The sequence below is a fragment of the Uranotaenia lowii genome, chromosome 3 (genome assembly GCF_029784155.1).
Source record: "Uranotaenia lowii strain MFRU-FL chromosome 3, ASM2978415v1, whole genome shotgun sequence".
NCBI lineage: Eukaryota > Metazoa > Arthropoda > Insecta > Diptera > Culicidae > Uranotaenia > Uranotaenia lowii.
This window is the reverse complement of record NC_073693.1, coordinates 82,076,818-82,096,289: the sequence shown is the minus strand read 5'-3', so window position 1 is coordinate 82,096,289 and position 19,472 is coordinate 82,076,818. Positions and strand designations below refer to the sequence as shown.

General features: G+C 36.2%; 1 protein-coding gene across 2 annotated transcripts in view; it reads left to right on the top strand.

Annotated features, from left to right (window-relative positions):
• Nucleotides 1-19,472, top strand: part of LOC129754749 (synaptic vesicle membrane protein VAT-1 homolog-like) — a 143,405-nt gene that overhangs the window by 102,858 nt on the left and 21,075 nt on the right. For both annotated transcript variants that reach the window (XM_055750965.1, XM_055750964.1), the window contains exons 3-4: nucleotides 9,605-9,734; nucleotides 18,884-19,099. In XM_055750965.1, coding sequence (XP_055606940.1) covers nucleotides 9,605-9,734; nucleotides 18,884-19,099 — 346 coding nt within the window. The remainder of the gene's footprint in view (nucleotides 1-9,604; nucleotides 9,735-18,883; nucleotides 19,100-19,472) is intronic.

Genomic DNA, 19,472 nt, shown 5'->3' with positions numbered 1-19,472 from the left:
ATCATGTTATAAAAGTCAGCGGAATAAACCTAGTCTGCCAACCCAAATGTTTCTGGATGACAACACACGACAAACTCTGATCGTGTAGAATGTGAAAAATTCTGCCGAAAAATGCTCGTCTATCTATAATACAGCTTCGACATTCCCTGAACATTTGGATAGTGCGGTCAGGAATATTGCGCCACAGGGCTTCTCTACAAACTCCTCTCTAGTTGAGGATGCAGTCATTTAAAAAGCAGCAGCTAAGCTCAAAAGTTCTTTCTCTACGGGTCCGGTCGGAATACCTGTTATTTTTATCAAACGTTTCATGCCTGTTTTGCTGACTCCTGTTAGGCTTATTTTCCAAGCTTCGCTTGACAGAGCTACCTTCCCGTCACTCTGGAAGTAAGCCTATGTTTACGGTGTATAACAAAGGTAACAGGAGAGATGTCAACAATTACCGGGGAATCTCGACATTATGCGCAGTAGCCAAACTATTCGAATCGATGGTCTTGGATCCGATTTTCTTGTCCTGTAAGAATATTTTTTTCCGACGATCAACACGAATTCATGCCCAAGCGTTCCACGACAACTAACTTCTGAAGTTTACTTTTTACGTGCATGAAAGATTTGCTGCGAAGCCTCAAATCGACGCTATTTACACCGATTCGTCTTTGGCATTCAACAAAGTCATCCACGATATTTCCATTAGAAAGCTTTAATGCCTGGGTTTTTGTGGAACTCTTCTTGGCTGGTTCCGGAGCTTCCTATCAGGACGTAAATCAACAGTTCACATGGGGGACTCTTTCTCCAGACAATTCTCTGCTTCTTCTGGTGTGCCTCAGGGAAGCCGTTTAAGGCCGATTATCTTCTTAATCTACTTCAACGATGCGCTCTCATTCCTCGACGGCCCAAAGCTATGCTATGCTGACGACCTAAAACTATTTTACAACATCAACGGCCCGAACGATATTGATGTCCTTCAAAATCAATTTACCTCTTCACACACTGGTGTAATATTAACTGACTGCCTTTGAATCGCAGTAAATGCGCAGTCGTCAGCTTTTCAAAAAGGCGGCCGCCTTTTCCCGCTCAGTACTTCCTCGGAGATGAGCCAATCACACGCCTAGAACACATCAATTATCTGGGCGTAATTCTAGTCCGGAAGCTGGAATTCAGGAGTTGCCGACAAAACCTCGAGAAGTCTTGTAATCTTATTTCGAGTGTCCAAGGACTTCAAGGATGTGTATTGCCTGAAAAGTTTGTAATGCAGTCTTGTTCGCTCTATCCTTGAATGTGCATTAACTGTTTGGTGTAGTAGGGCTACCAGAATGGAGAGAAAAACCTCAATTTTTCTATCGAAACACGTCAGCAGCGTTCAAATCGATTTTCAAACTCCCAAAAAAAAACCATGTTGATAAAGCAAGCTAAAAAAACTGATCTTTGAATGCCACATTTGCATTTTGATGCGGATCTGAATTGTATTTTTTTAAATAATGTTAATGTTTGAATTCTGCTGGTGAAGATTAAATTGACGACACCGACCGTGGCCTAGAGCCTCTAGGCTAGAGGACAGCGTTTCAGTCTTCTACGCCTTCAGTCATGAGATCGAGTCTAGGATACTTAATACAAAATTTGGGAAAAAGTCCGGTCCGGCCCAGTTTCCCGGATTTTATTGAAAAAAATCCGGATTATTCACTTTATTTGTCAAATCAAACAAAAAAAAACACATTGAGTTAAAAAAAATGTTTTATGTATACGCCTTAAACCAAATTTTTGAACAAATTTTCAAAAAATAATAATGGAAGCCCAAAATTAAAATTTGCTGACAAGTTTTGACGACAAAAATTTTGGTTTAGTTTTTTTTTTTGTTGAGTATTTCCTGGGTTTTGACCAAATTTACCCGAATACTGCCTTGATTTTTGATCGACAATTATTTGAAATTATCCTCTACAGAATAAATATTCTAAATTAAGCTTATCATTTCCAATTGACCATTCTAAAATTATTTAGTCATAAAAATAATCCCATAGTTGAATTGCGAATTTCATTGAGTGCTTCTTTAATCATGAATACTTTTATGTTTTTTATCTTATCGTTTTCCAGATTTAAAAAAAAAGATTCAATTCATTCAGATTTTCAAGTTTGTGGTGTTTTTTTCAGTTTCATGGTTTTTCTGACTTTTGAGAACTGAAGATCTTTTTTTTACATATTTGTACTCCTAATCTGATTTTTTATAAATAATTATCCTGGTTTAAAACATTTATGAATTCATGTTTTGAAATGTAACTTTTTTCATTTTGATAAGAGTATCTGTTTTCATTATTTCATATGTTGTGAATAATATTTTGTTAATTTAACGAAAACGATTTTTTAAAGATATACAATAGATATAAATGTTTGGATTATGAATAACAAATTTTTCAATTCCTGTTATTGCGCTGATCGTGAATTTTATTTTCAATTTTGTATGTGAATTTGATCTGTAATTTGTTGGTTAAATTTTGTTTTGAAATGATGAATCTAATTTTAGACACTGATTTTTGGCTCTGAATAAAATCTGATTTTAGGTTTTGAATTTTACTTCTGAGCTCTTATATCTGTATCGCCAAGGAATTTGAATTTTCTTAGAATTAGTTCCCAATTGTCACGAGGGAAATATTTATTCTGCTTAAGATGAAGCACATACAAATATCTTACAACAAAATTAACTTTTGCTAAGATTATTTTCTAAATAGTTTTCTTCAAAAGCTCAAAATTTTACTTTTACTAGCGATAGGGCAGTAAACAACAATTGGTAAATCATAATTCTTATCTAAAAAATCATGTTTTACGAAATTTCCAAGTTTTGTTGTAAAAAGCCCATGAGATAGATTTAACAAAAGTGACAATATATGCCAATACCCTAAAAAAACCAGAACATATTCAGCGTCAACGGATTGATTGTGTACTATCTTCCTTAATATGAAATTTAAAGCTGCAGCTGCCGGGTTTCAGACCAGTGAAACCCTTTAAAACCAACTGGGCGTGTGTGTGTTTGTGTAGAATGGCAAAGTTCGAAAACCCTCCAGACAAAACTACCATCAGCATCATCAATGTGGTACCACCTAAACAATTTGGAACCATTCGTTTTGGTTCCTTTCGAGAGGATGCAGGAAGAGACGAGATTTGGCAATGGAAGAATTTTCTGCACCTAGAACGGTGCACTCTCACGTGCACTTGACGGCAAAGTGCAGACAATCGACTACGACAATCTGTCTGGTTTTTCGCCACTCTTTATTCTTTTTTTTATAGTTGCATAGTTTTCCCTGGCATACAAAAATCAAGTTACAAATTAAACCAAAGAAATGGCAACACTGATAAGAAGTACACTTGACGATTTCAATCGTTACAATCGAAATTGCATTTTTGTGGTCCCTTCGCGAAGTAGTTTTGTACATCGGAATTCGAAAGAGCTCGACAATGAAAGCAGGTTCATGAAACTGTTTTTTTTTTTCCCTTCCCGATTATTGGATCTAGAATCTTCCAATATCTGCTTCAGTATGTACGAAACAATGAACCGGAATGATACAGGCGTAGTTCAAAAGCATTTGTCTTCCCAATTTTGAATTGCTGGAAAAACAGATCCCAAACCGAATTCGAAAACAAATATTTCTTTCTTTCCCCCTTCTTCCGAGTTGAGTTTTTCCAATCTTCGAAGCGAGGCGAGCGAGGGTGGAAAACTACATACTATTCCGGGAAACGTCTAACGACAACCTTGACTGGTACGGAACAGTGGGAACGAATGAATATGTTGTGGCAATTATGAGGCCAGCGATTTCAGGCTTTATATCTGCTTCATGCTTCTCAAGACGTTTTTCCCCATGGAAAAATCTTTAACACTGTCCCTCTATCCAATCGAGGGGAAATTAGGCGAACGCATATCTTCTCTCAAATGATGTGATTTGTTGCTCGCTGGTGGGACTTTTCCTAGCAGCAGAACAACCATGTAATCTAAACTGCCTTCGAATTAGTCGCATTTTATGGATCTTTAATGGTTCTAGCTTTATGGGGATTTGATGAACTGTTGGATTGGTTTGGCTCAAGCAGAGATATGGATTAACTATGTGTTGCGGAGTGGATGAATGGAAGTTTTTTTTTCTCCTGTCGTTCACCGAGTCCTTGCTTTGATTCATGGCTCTGGAGGGTCTCTGGTAGTTTGAAGTGGATTTCAGAAAAAAAAACATTTTAAAATAATATGCCATCTACGTCAATCAGAAACAGACATCGATGTGAACGTTGTCTATATGCAAATCGTTGACTTCCAAACTCGGTAATGCTCAGCTAATATATTTAAGGATTCTTCGGAATCTTTTGGGATTACAACAAAAAGCCAAATATGATTACAGTTGTGACAGTTTGTAAAATCTAGATCATTAAACATATCTGAAAAAAAATTCTAATTAAAAAATTATTTAAAGTTTCAAAAAAAAGTCCAGCTGTTTTGCAACTATAGCCAATACAAAGATTCGAGTGAAAATTACCTTATTCGGCTGTCAGTTTTAAGGCAGGAGTGTCAAATTGACACTCCTAGAACTCCAATGAGTAAACAAAATCTGTAACGGATTGTTGTTCAAGATTGAAAATATTCAACGAACACATGAAAAATGTAATAGGTACCACAAAGTTTGAATTGGTAATTCACAACCGATCCGAAAAGTTTTTTCGAATGGGTGTTTTGTACAGTAAAATAGTTTTAATATTGCCGTAAGACGTATATACTACGTCGAAACAAGTACAGACCCAGTTTGTTTTGGGCTACATTAGATTTTGGCAACATTCGATTTTAGCAACATCCGATGTTGGCGCAAGTGAACTTTTTTTTTAAACAACATTACATCTAGTTTTCGCTATAACAGGACCAAGATTATTTAAAAAAACAAGGGGTAATCGTAAATCCCAGCTAACATTTTCTTATGTATATTTTGCAGCAAATATGTTTCATGTAGGTACATTATAGAATTAGCATTTACCTACCAAAGTGGAGGCATATACTCACATATTTGTAACTTCTGACTTAAGCGATAAGAATTATACAAATTAGAAGATATTCAACACATTATTTGTACATCCTGAAAGTATGCGAGAGAGCGCAAGTTTTGCTCTCAAATCTTGCAAAACGTTACCAGCGACAGTATTCGCTGCTTCTCTCGTTGAACAATTTTTCCAAATGAACCATCTGATTTATAGCAAGCAATCTAGTTGCACTGCTTATCGCAGAGTGAACCAAGGTCTTTTGATACACTAGGTTCTCCGACTCTCACAGTAAGTAGGCGAGGAGTGAGCGGGGCTCTCAATGAGTTTGTTTATTTTTTGGTCAGCTTCTCGGTGGTTTGTTGGTAAACAAACTTCATGAGTTCCGCATAGTTGCATAGCCTACATAGCCAAAATGGCTGAATCGGGAATTCGATATTCGGTAACACCTCCTGAATATATAAACACCTTGGAGTGAACAACAAGGTTGTTTTCTCACTTGAATCCCGCGCGGGAGAACAAATTTGCAATCATGGCGAACTTTTTATCATATCCGATTTATACCGACTTTAAGTAAAGGTTTTTAAGATCGTTTACTTATTTGGTAGGAATTGCGATTTGCATTACATTGTTAACGATTTGATCTACCATTTCTAATGCGATTTTATGTTTGCTGGTATATATTTTACGTTCTTGAATGGTAATAAAATACAATAACAAAATCAAAAAAAAAAAAAAAAAACAAAGTACGCAAAGTAACACAATACAAAACCATGATACAAGGAGCATCTCAATCGGTTTAATGAAAATATTAAACTTTGGAGGAAGTGTTTCGTAAGAAGCAGCTTGAGCCATCGGAGACACCGGATGTATGTTGTCTCCCATCATTTCAACAGAAGATTCTACTTGATGAGATTATCAGTAATGAAAAAAAACATGTATATGAGTATAGCCAATATGTAGACAATGTTTGAAAAAGCAATTTACCTTTGATTTTTTGTTCCAAATGGTTTCCTTTTTTGTCCTCGTTATTCTAAATAGTCCCTTTTAAGTTTTCGTTCAAAAATCGTTGGCATTAGAACACAATTTGCACCAAATTAATCGAAAAAAAAACGGATTATAATCGTCCAAGTCGATTTGAAAAAAATGAACAATGGTGGAAAGGAACATTTTTTAACCATTATTATGGTTTGCCACTGAAACTTTGAAAACGCTTGAAATTTAACAATTCATTCCGTTTGAAAAATTACAATTTTCGAAGTTTTCAAAGGAAAATCATAAAACGGTTGAAAAAAACCTCGAAAATGATTATAAAAAATGAGCGTGCATGTCAACGGAATTTTTCCATTTTCTAAAACACACTTCACAATTATGTTCACCATCGCGGTTATAATCAGCTTGATTCGATGTTCAATTGACTTTTTTTTTGTTATTTTCGTATTACATACTAGAAAAAAAATTTCACGGAGCAAAAATTTTGACGTCCTTGAAAGGCAACACCTACTTGAACCTCCAATTTTTTCTATATAATTGTTTTTTTTCGCTTATTTAAGTTTTTATAAGGGATGAATCATCCGCGAGGATGAAAATCCCGGAAAAAAGAAAACAACAACTTATTTAGGTTCGACTGCATGTAGCATCTTGCACCTGCAGGATCCGTGATTAAACTAATAATAATCTTCAGTTAGGTGTAAAGTGTCACTAATAAAGACAAAAAAAATCTTCAGTTAAAACAAGATAAACAATTATGGAAATTCCAGACTACTTAGATACCACATTCTCTCCCTTTTTCCATCCTTCAATTTATATTTATTTCAATATACTTCATTTGACCTATAATTCGACAATTCAAGCCACCTTCACTAATCTTGGTGTGGTTCTATCTACTGAAAAAGTTTGAGTACGACTCCAATATCTCCTACATCGATCGATCTGAACACTGTTCAAGCTTCCTGACGTACCGCCTTATTCTGCGCCGCGCGTGATGTGACGATGATCGAGTCGAGTCGGAGTCTTGTGAGTCTTGTCACCTTATTCCCGAAGCCGATGTGACAGAGGTTCATGCCCAGCTGACTACTAGATTAGGATAAGAACTCAAAAAGTTCATTTAAAAGACGTTTCTCACCTAAAGCGTCTACTGGAATCGGGTGACTAGGGTGACTCGAGTGATTCAACTATCGTCACCTCACGCGCGGCGCAGAATAAAGGGGGTATTTTCTTCCACAAATCTATGCGGATATTGGTTGGGTGGATTCTTCCAAGGACAACGAGTTTTTACGGTTACAACATCTATAACGTTTGTACTTACGATTTTCCAATTTAAAATTACGATAATTCGATTCTGCGGTTATACTTATGATTTCGTCATACGGTTTGCTTAACGCACACTTCTCGCACTGTTCTAATTGAGATCGGATTTCTCCACGTGATCGGGAAGTAACAAGAAGTTCACTTATGAGATTCATGTTGTTTTCCATCAGCTTTTCCTCCCGTTTTTAATCTCTAGTGTCCATTAGATCGACTTGTCGGATTTTCTGTCGTTCAAGGATTTTTGAACGCCGTGGAATATGATATTCATACAAAACTTGCATTGAAGCTTGAAAACGGTTAACCGTCAGATGATTGCACAACTGACTTTGTCAATTGTTTTGAATGATAGATCCTTCATGATCCTAGATCCTCTTCAATCGACGTAGGCATCAAACATCCGGCGCCATTCTTCTTAGCGAGCTGCCATACTTCCTTCACCATATTCAATGGATGGCTATATTAATGGGTTTACCAGTGGCCATTTATTCGAAATCAATGTTAATGCATATTAAGGCAGGTTAAATTTTTTCCCGTTCTCTCTCTAGAACTATTTTTTTTTTTCAAAATCAGAACTGTCAATCTTTCCATCTTCAGTCAGGCTTTACACTCGACTGCAGGGTAAAAAAATTACCACACTTCGGGCAGTTAGAAGCTCCCATAATTTGAGAACCATGTTCTGATTTGCCCCTAGCCAAGTATTTATTCTCGACTGCATGGAAACATCGAGTGTTTCCACACTTTGGGCAACTGCTCCGAGAATTCCCGTTTTACCGGGTCTCGGTAACAGTTCCCACATTTAGAGAACCAGGTGCTGTGTCTGAGGTATTTCGGCTCACAAGCCGGCACACAAAGTTTCAAATCTCTGAAAGCCACAGGGAGAGAGCAAAAACAACAAACTCACCATTGGCCAAGCCATTTTTCCTCTTCTCCTCAAATATTTTCTTCATTTGCTTGATGTAAATTTTCCGGACGACTGGTGTTCTCGATGAAAAGAAAACAAAACTTAAAAATTTCATCGTCAAATAGTAGTATCTTGAACCTTCAGGATCCGTGGTTAAACTAATAATAATCTTCAGTTGGCACAAGATAAACATTATGGAAATACCAGACTACTTAGATACCACACTGTATATCAAATGTTGTATTTTGATTTAGTTTTCTAACTCAAATTCATAATTTGAGCTTCGTTTTTCAAAATTTTGAATTTATAAATTTGGTCTTCAAGTATTTATTCAAATTTCAGGTTTCAAATCAAAATAAATTTACATCGAACTCGACTTAAGGTAAAAATGTTCATTTACACAATTTAATTTGTGATGTTTTGAACATCTTATCTAGATTTTAATAAAGAATCAGGTTCATTAAATTGTACGAATTCTTCAAGACCTCAAAATATTGTATATCAGAGTTAAACCGATTTGATTTTTATTTTCAAATTCTTGAGAAAGTTGGTTTGAAATGAATGTATTTTTTTTATTGAATCATTTTGTTATCCATTTTACTAACAAGCTATGCAAATTGTGCACTAGTTTTGGGCATACCTATTTCTGGTTTACGACTTATCAGGCTCAATTAGCAACTATTTTTGTTTGCTTTTCTTCCTGCTTATTGAAGGGTTGAAACCCATCGAAGTTCTAGAAAAGACTCAACAGAAGAATAAGGAGGAGCTAATTTATTTAACGTCACAGCTTAGACGATTCTTCGGCAGACGAATTGAAGGAAGTATTCCATCCTAGTTTCTTTTTTATTTTTTTGGGTGAGGGGCAAGTCACCGCAACAACCGTGCAACAATTTAGGCTTAGCGGGCCAGGATAATTGGGCTTTTTGTTGGATGGTTTGAGGTTTCAATTAGGTTTAACTACCTCCCGCCCGGAAGTTTAGTTTCGGCAGTCATTTTGGTTGGCTTATGGAGTTAATTAAATTTTGTCGGTTGAAGAAAGTAAGACATCTCGCCCTAGTTTGGATTAGGTGGACTGTGTATAGCGTGCATAATTTTACTATTATCTGATTAATTGCTAAATATTTACACTATAATGTTCGTACTTTGTCTTTTTTGAAAGAGTTACGTTGAATAAAGTTTGATGTTAAACTAAAAGTTTCTTGAGTTCCTTTCGGCAGAAGTTAGTTTTAAATCTTCCCAGGAGACATGCTGATTCATTTTGGATTCTTTGCACTCTCTCTTGTCCATAGCGCATTCCCGTTGAAAAAAAAACTTCACTTGTGTGAAAATATGCCAGACATGAATCACAAACACTAATTTGGTTATTTGTTTTTCTTCTACCTTTTTTTTCCATTTTTCCAGTGGCCTCAACTTCCAGGACCTGATGGTGCGCCTTGGAGCCATCGATTCGCCCCCGAAAACGCCAACCATCCTCGGGTTCGAGTGTGCCGGAGAAATTGAAGCCGTCGGCGAGGAAGTCGAAGGATTCAAGGTGAGTTTTTTGCAGATGGGAAGGAGGGAGGTGAAAAAACAAGATTTAAGAGGATTTTTTTACCCGACTCCCTTCTTGGGTGAGGAGCTGCTGCTTGCAGGTTGCATCCAACTTTTCCCGGAGACTGGGAGGAAAATTTCGGTAACGCGGGAGCAAAATATAATGGGAAAAGTTTTCTCCTGTACCAGAGGAAAACTTCTATTTAGCATGCTTTTGCCAATCGTAACCAGATGGTGGTGATGACCTGCTGCAGCAGAAAAGATCCAACCCTGACGGGCGTCGTCGGCATCCCGACGCCTATGCTTACCTATCTGTTTGCCCACCAAAAGATGTGGACAAAGTTTTACGTTTGCTGGCAAACTTTTCAAACACCACATTTCTAGGTGTTTTCCGAAGATGAGAAATGAAAATAAAGTAAAAATAAAGAACTTTAAACAATGCTTATCTGACTCGGTTTGCACTTTGCATTTTTATCGAGCAGTTAGTTGAATATTCATGGTGGCGGATGTCGTGTTTCAGATATTGTCGATGCAATCAACAGGAGTTACGTACTTACCTACTGATTCTTGTTCCGTTTCTTTGAATTTATTGAAAAAGAGCAGTCCCAATCGATTTAATCTCTGGAGTATTGAAAACAGCAAACAAACGCTTTAGCCTGATGGATGAACTAATATGTTTATATATTTTTAAACGAACACCTACATTTATTATCTCAGAGATAATTCATAGTTCTTTGAAGAGATCTAATTTACTTCAAGCTAAGTCGAACATCTTTCAAGGATATGATGGCTGATGATGAAGTTCGCGAATATAAGTGCGTGGAGCCACATAACAACCAAAAAAAACTAATGGGAGGTGTAAAAATAAATAAATTTGAAATTTGCATACAAAATTTGTAGCGATCTACTGTCTATGTTTAGCAAAAATATTTTAATATTTTGTCACAGAACACCAACAGCGTTCAAATTGTATTATTGCGGACCAAATACGAGATATTTGGTTTTTTCGCTCGTCGTGATTGTTGTACATTTAGATGCATAACTTAGATGTTATGAATTTAGAGTAAAATTTAATTCTACAAAATTAAACACAACACTTTCGGTTACTCAAAGACTCTAAATTTGAAGTATTTGGCGGTCTGGTTTCTGAGATATAGATTGTCGAATTTTTTGTATATCCCGACTTAATTTTTTTTATCCTTTATATGTTAATACTTCAAAAACACGATTGATGTTTTTTTTATGAAATAAACACACAAAAAAAAATTTCAGATGAAAATTAAATCCTATGAAAACTTAATTTGAGATTTTTGTTAAATTTTCCCAATAAGTCATGTGAATAAACCCTGGAACGAGCCGGGCACTTTTTCGGACTTGTCTCGAGTTTTTCAGTGAATATCCAGGCAAGTCCGGATAAAACCGCTTTTTCTGGCTATAAATTTCCTGGTTCTAATTATAATTCTGATCCCGACATTGATTCTGAAACTGATCTTGTTTGTAATTAAGATATATGTAGAAACCGATTTCTGATATCAAATTCTGTTTCAGAATCTGATCGTTATTCCAATTTTGATTTTTGATCTTAGTCTTGATGCTTATTTCAATCTTGATCCTGATCATGATCTGAAAAATGATTGTTCATACTGATATTTTCGTTGAAAGAAATTCATTTTAGCAGTGGAAACTACTGAATGTGAACCATTAAGAAATTTTTTAGAGCACCTGTATTCGTGATTTATTTTTGAGTCTAATTTATACAATCAACAAAATTAGATCCAATCCAGTGAAAAAAAGGCAACCTCACTCGAGTTTCATTAACTGTCAAACGGTTTAGAACTGCGTCAAATCGGGTCCAAGTATCACCAGTTTTGGAGCCATCCTCATACAGGTTCTAAAAAAAGCGGAATTTAAACAGATAAATTGGTCCAAGGATGCGGTTGCTTTAGTCGGAATTTGAGTCTAAACTTGGGTTACCATATCCCGCAACACCAAAAAGAGTACATTCAGATCATTTTTCCGAGTTGTGCGCCCGGATGGTATGCAAACCTAGAAGGAAATTGGTTTATTCTATGGGATAGAAGTATTAAGATGTTATGCTGACATATCACACAAATCATGATAAAACAATGCATTTAAAACAGGGTTTTTTTATTGACGAGTACATTTTCTATACAATCAATATTTAAGATTTGTGAACATTTTATTTAAATACGAGGCATTTAAGCCTATTAACTAAATTTTGTGCATATGGAAAACTGTATTCCAACTCAAAGGCACTTATCGCACTCACTGTTTATTAAGACTAAATATAAGATGCCTTTGCCAAAATGTTAACGTGGTTTTTGTAAGGTGTTTTGCTTTCATATTTCTTGCATAGCTTCATAAAATTGGAGAAATATGTACATTGGCTTCCTTATCAAATATCTTTCAACAATAGAAGGTAGGTCACAGCAGCGTTGCCGGTTTGCAAACCACGAAAATTCGAAGATTCGACGAAAAACGAAAAATGACTGATTTTGACGAATTGAGACATACCTTTTTTGTGGTCGTCTGTCTAAATTTTCGTTTATTCGTTGAACCCCTTCAATTTTTTCAATAATCCGTAGAAACTGCCAATCCGTAGATTTTGAGCATCGATCCGTAGGTTCGTAGAAGTGTTCAAAATTAGTAGAAATCCGTAGATCTGGCCATGCTTCCGAAAATCAATCATTTTCACTGAGCCATGCTTGACTACATTCAGAGCCAAAAAATCAAAGCAGTCAAATTTTCCTTCTTCAACCAAATCATACAAACAATCATGCATGACAACGACGCTTCTGTATTTGAAACACTTTTGCGAAACATGATGAGGTAAAAAAGGACGCAGACTATCAGCAACGAACGTCTCGATGCTGATTTCCTTCCCCTAATGACTTTCAACCTTTAGGATCATAACTGATATGTATCAGTTCTGAGCGATCTATGTAGGCTATCAGATGATTTTTTATTTTTCGTTTTGCCTAGAAGGACAAAATCATGACTAGGTAACCGCAATGAACTGTCCAGCATGTGCAACAGCTTTTTTGAACATGTGGTCCTGGTATTTATTCAGATTTTTCCTTTTGAAACATTAATGATCGTCTATCAATAACGAGCATTATCAACAATGATGCGAGGATAGATGTTCGGGAATGATTGAGGGAGCGACGTTCAAAATGTATCACCAAGTATGTCGATCACCGTCGATTAGCCACGTGACGAATAGCAACGGTAGCCTCCGGTGGGGCATGGTATATCTTCTTGTATCAAGTTAGTGTTGATTTTCGACATATATTCAATGGGTACTTTTACCACGTGCGTATCACAGCACTCGGAGGTAGCATCATTCTAGCTAGAAACCATTCCTGATTGCTTTTCTTGAGCGATTTTCCGACCACTGGATCTGGCTACGCTGGGTCATAGTTGGATAAGACGGACACTTTCAAAATGTCGAAAATTAAAATGTTTGGCACAAATCTACTAAAGGGAATGTGTTCGCCTTAGAGTATCAACACTTTCGAAACCTTTTGTTTATTTACATCAAGCAAGGTTTCATAATAGTAAACAAAAAAAAAAACTTTGAGGATCCATTATTTGATGTAATTTTCTCTCCTTAGAAAGGAGTTCATAACTTGCAACATTTACGAAAAATTCAACCGTTTTCAAAGGTGGTATGTTTTTAGGCTTCTTCTTAACCAATTGGTACAACATCATCAAATTTGGTTCGAAGGACTTGATCAACCAACAAGTTGCTAAGGCGGGTAAGACAGAAACCTCAAGGTCGGGTAAAGCGGACACATAAGTTTCTCCTTTTTATCGGTTTGATCCTCCATAAATTATTAAGTCTTCAAAAGACCTTGGCAAGAGCGATTTTCGGTTCCGAAAACCAAACTATTTTGCTTCTGGACTCGGACCAGTTGGTTCCATTTTGGTTTAAAAATGTTCTTAAATACTTAACTCACAAATGTATAAACTAAAGCCATTTTTTCCGCATAATGTACCATTTCTAAGTAGTGTCCGTTTTACCCGACGATTTTTGAAAAGTTTAATTTGCAAGCATGTTTTAGATTGCTAACAGTTCAATGCACAGTGGTGCAGAACATCAATCTAGCTGTACGAAATTAACAGCGCCCAAGGATGAAGAGATAGACATTTGATGTCTTCAGCAAAATTATTCAGTTTAACATGGAGCATATTTTGATATAAACATGTTTAATAATATGTTAAAATCCTATTACATCACTACATTAATAGGTAATTTTTATTAAAAAAAGAGTATTTTCAATCATTCAAAACTTTGTTAGTTCCACTAATTTCCCCGCTAATTTAAATTGTAAATGGTTCCGCATATCGTAAAAAATAATCACAAAAAGGTGGTGTTGCAAAAATGTGCACTTTTTGTAGGACGAGCCTTCCAAAACTGCCAATAAAATACACTAAATGCTTTCTATAGAGTTTTAGCATAATCCATCATAATGTATGAGACAATTGTAGATCTAGGCTTGTTACAACTTTGTTTCGAAGACAGCGAACCATTTTATCCAATCTACAACGTGTCAGATTCTGTTTTTTCTGTTTTCTCAAGGTATTTTTTTAACGTTGACTATCACTTCTAAGAGTGATGTAATAGGACTTTAACCCTCATCCGCATTAGAGTGTCATTTTGACACCATTGCAAGTTTGAAGGCTTGTAACTTTTTTCAGAAGCTTCAAAATACAAAAATTTCTTCGGGGACCATAAATGAATTCAAAAGTTCTTCAATATTGCATCTTTACTTTTTTTATGGACGAACCCTGGAAGCCTGGACAAAAAAACTCCCTTTTCCGACTTTTGGTGTCATTTTGACACCACAGAAGTAAAATCTATTTAAGTCGTTTGAATTATTCTGAACTTCATATAAAACTTATATCAATAGAAACCATTTAATGTCAGTAAAATATGTTTAGAACATTATATACAGCTAAAGTAACAAGTTTTCTCGTTATTCAGCATGAAAGAAAAAAAATCTGAAAAAACATGCCTCACGAAAACTGTTGTAGTTCATATGTTACACGTCCAAAAAAATATTTGTCTTATGCATATGAAAGCTGAAGTTAATACCTACGTCATGAAGACAAGAAATATTTTTTTAAATTTTTTTTAGTGAAATGGTCACAAAAAGTTCAAAAAAGTGGTCTAAAAAACCTACTTTTCATTCGATCGCTAGTAAATACTGTTTGAGCGATGGTAGAGTTTTGAAAAAAATATGACTACAAAATGTATTAAAATTCCAACATTTTGATGTCTTTAGATTTTTGATGCAACAAAAATTGAATTTACTGGAAGTTTTCAAAGTTCACTACTTTGCGCGATTTTTTTACAAATTGAAATTTCATCTCTTTTTGTGGTCCACCGTCATGTTGTACCCGGATTATCAGTGCTTTTACTTTGTTTGGACCAACCAAGAGTATATTCATTGGAAAGCACATTTAATCTTCATTCTAGTGAGGTGCTGCAATTCACGCTGTGAGATTGCACAAAAATATGAAAATTATAAACATAAAATCATTCCTGAATTTCTAGAACTACAAGCACCTCGTCCAGCAAAACGTGTTTGTTTGCTCTCCGAGTAGGTACGGTGGGTGGTGATTTGGTCAGAGAGCGAAGCCGACAGACGAAATAATGATGCGTGTCGTGACAAGCAAACGTGAACTACTATCAATAGAAAATTTCCTACCAAGAAACGTACGACACGCATCATTATTTCGTCTGTCGGCTTCGCTCTCTGACCAAATCACCACCCACCGTACCTACTCGGAGAGCAAACAAACACGTTTTGCTGGACGAGGTGCTTGTAGTTCTAGAAATTCAGGAATGATTTTATGTTTATAATTTTCATATTTTTGTGCAATCTCACAGCGTGAATTGCAGCACCTCACTAGAATGAAGATTAAATGTGCTTTCCAATGAATATACTCTTGGTTGGTCCAAACAAAGTAAAAGCACTGATAATCCGGGTACAACATGACGGTGGACCACAAAAAGAGATGAAATTTCAATTTGTAAAAAAATCGCGCAAAGTACTGAACTTTGAAAACTTCCAGTAAATTCAATTTTTGTTGCATCAAAAATCTAAAGACAGCAAAATGTTGGAATTTTAATACATTTTGTAGTCATATTTTTTTCAAAACTCTACCATCGCTCAAACAGTATTTACTAGCAATCGAATGAAAAGTAGGTTTTTTAGACCACTTTTTTGAACTTTTTGTGACCATTTCATTAAAAAAAATTTAAAAAAATATTTCTTGTCTTCATGATGTAGGCATTAACTTCAGCTTTCATATGCATAAGGCAAATATTTTTTTGGACGTGTAACATATGAACTACAGCAGTTTTCGTGAGGCATGTTTTTTCGGATTTTTTTTCTTTCATGCTGAATAACGAGAAAACTAGTAACTTTAGCTATATACAATGTTCTAAACATATTTCACTGACATTACAAGGTTTCTTTTAATGTAAGTTTTGTTTAAATCGGTCTATTACGCCAAAAGTTATAACTATTTGAGCTTGTGGTGTCAAATTGACACCACAAGTGCTGATTAGGGTAATGAAATCTAATGCGGATGAGGGTTAAGGGGCCGTTCAAATATTACGTAACGCAATTTTCGAACATTTTCGAACCCCTCGCCCCCCTACGAAACAAATTCGTCTCAGAATTTCTAAGAAAAATCCACAAAGCGGAAGAAGCTGCTATAACCCCCCCCCCCCCCTAAAAACGTTACGTAAAATTTGAATGGTCCCTAACATATTTGACAAATTTATGTATTTCAATAATATAAACAACTATGTCGAAGACATCGAAGTCCTAATTTTAATAACAAAAAAGGGTTTTTTTCATCTCGCTATCGGTGAACCCCACGGCAAAAAATTTTATACCAAAATACGCTCCATGAAAAACGGAACAAAAGAGTACAGTAACCGTATAGTAACCCTAGTCTAAACCGGCTGTTACCACGGATACAGGTGCTCTTAAAGAGTGTATTCGAAATAAAATGCATCTCTTTGTTTTATTGATCACTTCTGCATAAATGAATTAAATTTGATAAAATTTTCATTGAAGCAACATAGTTTAATGTTTATATGGGCAAATTTTTGTGACGTTCTGTCACGTGGTTTTTGAGATAACGTCCAATATAGAAGGTCATTGATTAAATTTTTTGAGCAGAATCATGAAAAATTCAGTAAAGTCCCAGTTGGAGACTCAAAAACAGCTGGAAATCCACTAATTGACTTAAATTCATATTGTAAATCGTTTAAGGAGTCCTAGAAGATCTAAAAGTGTACTAATTCATTCTTATTTTTACTATTCATCAAGTAAAGATGATTGATTCCATGAATGTAGGGGATATAAGTGCGCAAATCTAAAATTTCGTTTGGGGAAGTGACAATATTTTTTTCTCATAAGTTCATCTAGCTGACTAATAAACCCGCCTGACTTCATTTCTGCAAGAAAAAAAACTGCCCGCCTTAGAAAAAAAAACAAAATACGGTGGTCAAATCGTGTGCAAAATATTGGTACCGCTATCGGGGAGATTTTTTGTAAAATCACGTAAAAGACAGCAACACAAACTATTAAGCGAGCACCTGGCAGGTTTTCCACAAGAAACTTTTCGTTGATAAGTCTTGCCTGGATGTTTGAGAGACGAACACAGAAAAAAAAATTTAAAAAATTTGATGTCTAGCACTTGAGGTGGCTGACGATCTCTGGAAGCTGTAAATCAGTCAGTATTACATAACTATTGACACAATGCATGGCTAAATATACAAAGGAAGTTACCTCCAAATCCGATCTTTTTCCCTGAATAACACTTCCATAGATCCTACAAAGTTGATGCTATGTTTTGGTTGGATCTGGAATGGTGCAATTACTTGAAAACGGAGCGGGAGTGATTAAATGTTAAATATGTTATTCTTGTGTCGAAGGAGGACAATCTTTTTAAATTGTCATATCTTCGACCAAATTAAAAGTTTTGAGTAGTTTTTAAAGTCAAGCTTCAGAAAACAAAAATGCAATAAAAAACGCCTCAATTTGTAAACAGGGTGGTTTGTAGTATGAACAATGGCGCACACGGCGCCCAAAAATTAAAGTCAATGAACTTTTTCATTGGACACTATCTCAAAAACCACTCTACAGAACGTTTCAAAAATTTTCACGTGGAAATATTACATAACAAGGTAGCTTTGCGGAAAATTTTATCAATTTTCATAGATGCATTCAGAAGTTATCCACAAAACAAAGTGTATTTTTACTTCTATTTATTAACATTTTTATACGTTGAGCGCGGATCGTATCGACAGTATGGTTTTATTGGCTGTATTTTTATCAAACCATGTTTTGCGTATAGATTCTTATATTCACGAGAAAAAAACGATTAATGTCAGTCAAACTGTAAACAAGCCAAAAAAATATTTTTCTTAAAACACCAACGCCCCAGCCGTTACCCGAAGCTCGTTCCAGCTGGGGAGATGACTTCTGGGTACTAACGAGCCCCATATAATGACATCCGCCTGCATGTTATCACTTCAATTTCGAACTTCAGGATAGAATACAAAAAAACTGCGAAGGGCAAAAGTTTGATAATACACGCCTTACGCTTGATCCAGAGAAGATGACCTAATTGTGATTCAGATCTCGTCGTATGCCGGCGTACCATTTTTTTCCTACTTCTATCCCGGCAAGCATTAACGTCAAAAGCCGCTGACTCGACCAAACTCTGACTGCCGGCATAATGGATAAACCACCTTTCGGGGAGGCTGAGGAGTCCTGTTTCTTTGGGCTAATCCTTATAGGCTGAGTGTTGTGTATGTTCTTTTTTTCGGGAACCGTTGGGACTTGTCGATGGAGTTCAACTTTAAAGAATATCCTTTGAATAGATAACGTTTTTCTGTCATTGAGGAATTTTAAAGGAAGTCCACATTAGTCTTGATATTTGTTTTTTTTCGAAATGACTGAGGTACTGATTTTCAAATCTGATTTTGACACACTTTGTCAGACTGGGGTTTTTTTTATTCATGTCCTCGTCTATTCCACGAGTGAATCATAATATCCTCACGATTTCCGTTTTTTTTCTTACGTTTTCATCCTTCAACAGGTCGGGGATCGGGTGGTAGCTCTGCCGGAGTTCCGGGCCTGGTCCGAACTGGTGGCCGTCCCAGTCAAGCACGTGTACCACATTCCGGAGGAGATGACATTCCAGGATGCGGCCGCCATCGTGATGAACTACCTGGTCGCGTACATCCTAATCTTCGATTTGGTCTCGCTGCGGGAGGGCAAATCGATCCTGCTGCATTCCGTGGGAGGCGGTGTGGTAAGTTTTTTTTCCTTTGATTAATAAGTATTATTACTTTTGTTGGACCTTTCTTCTGTCCTTCATTGTGCAATGTTGGTGAAAGAAGGTGTTGATCCTTCTTTCAGCAATGCGTAATAAAGCTCGGAGAAAGCCGACGAAAGGCGGAAGAGATGACTTCTCACGAGCGATGATGGAAATTAACTAGGAGAAATCCCTTTTCTTTGATAACGCCTTTCCGGAACGCACCACAAGAGAAATAATTGTGTGAACAACACATCGTTCGGCTTCTTCAATCATATCGGGAAAAATGATGGACGTGATGAAGTGGCTATCGGAGGGATTCGATGTAGTTGGTCACTTTTGGGAAGTAGGTCATTCATATCTTGGTCCT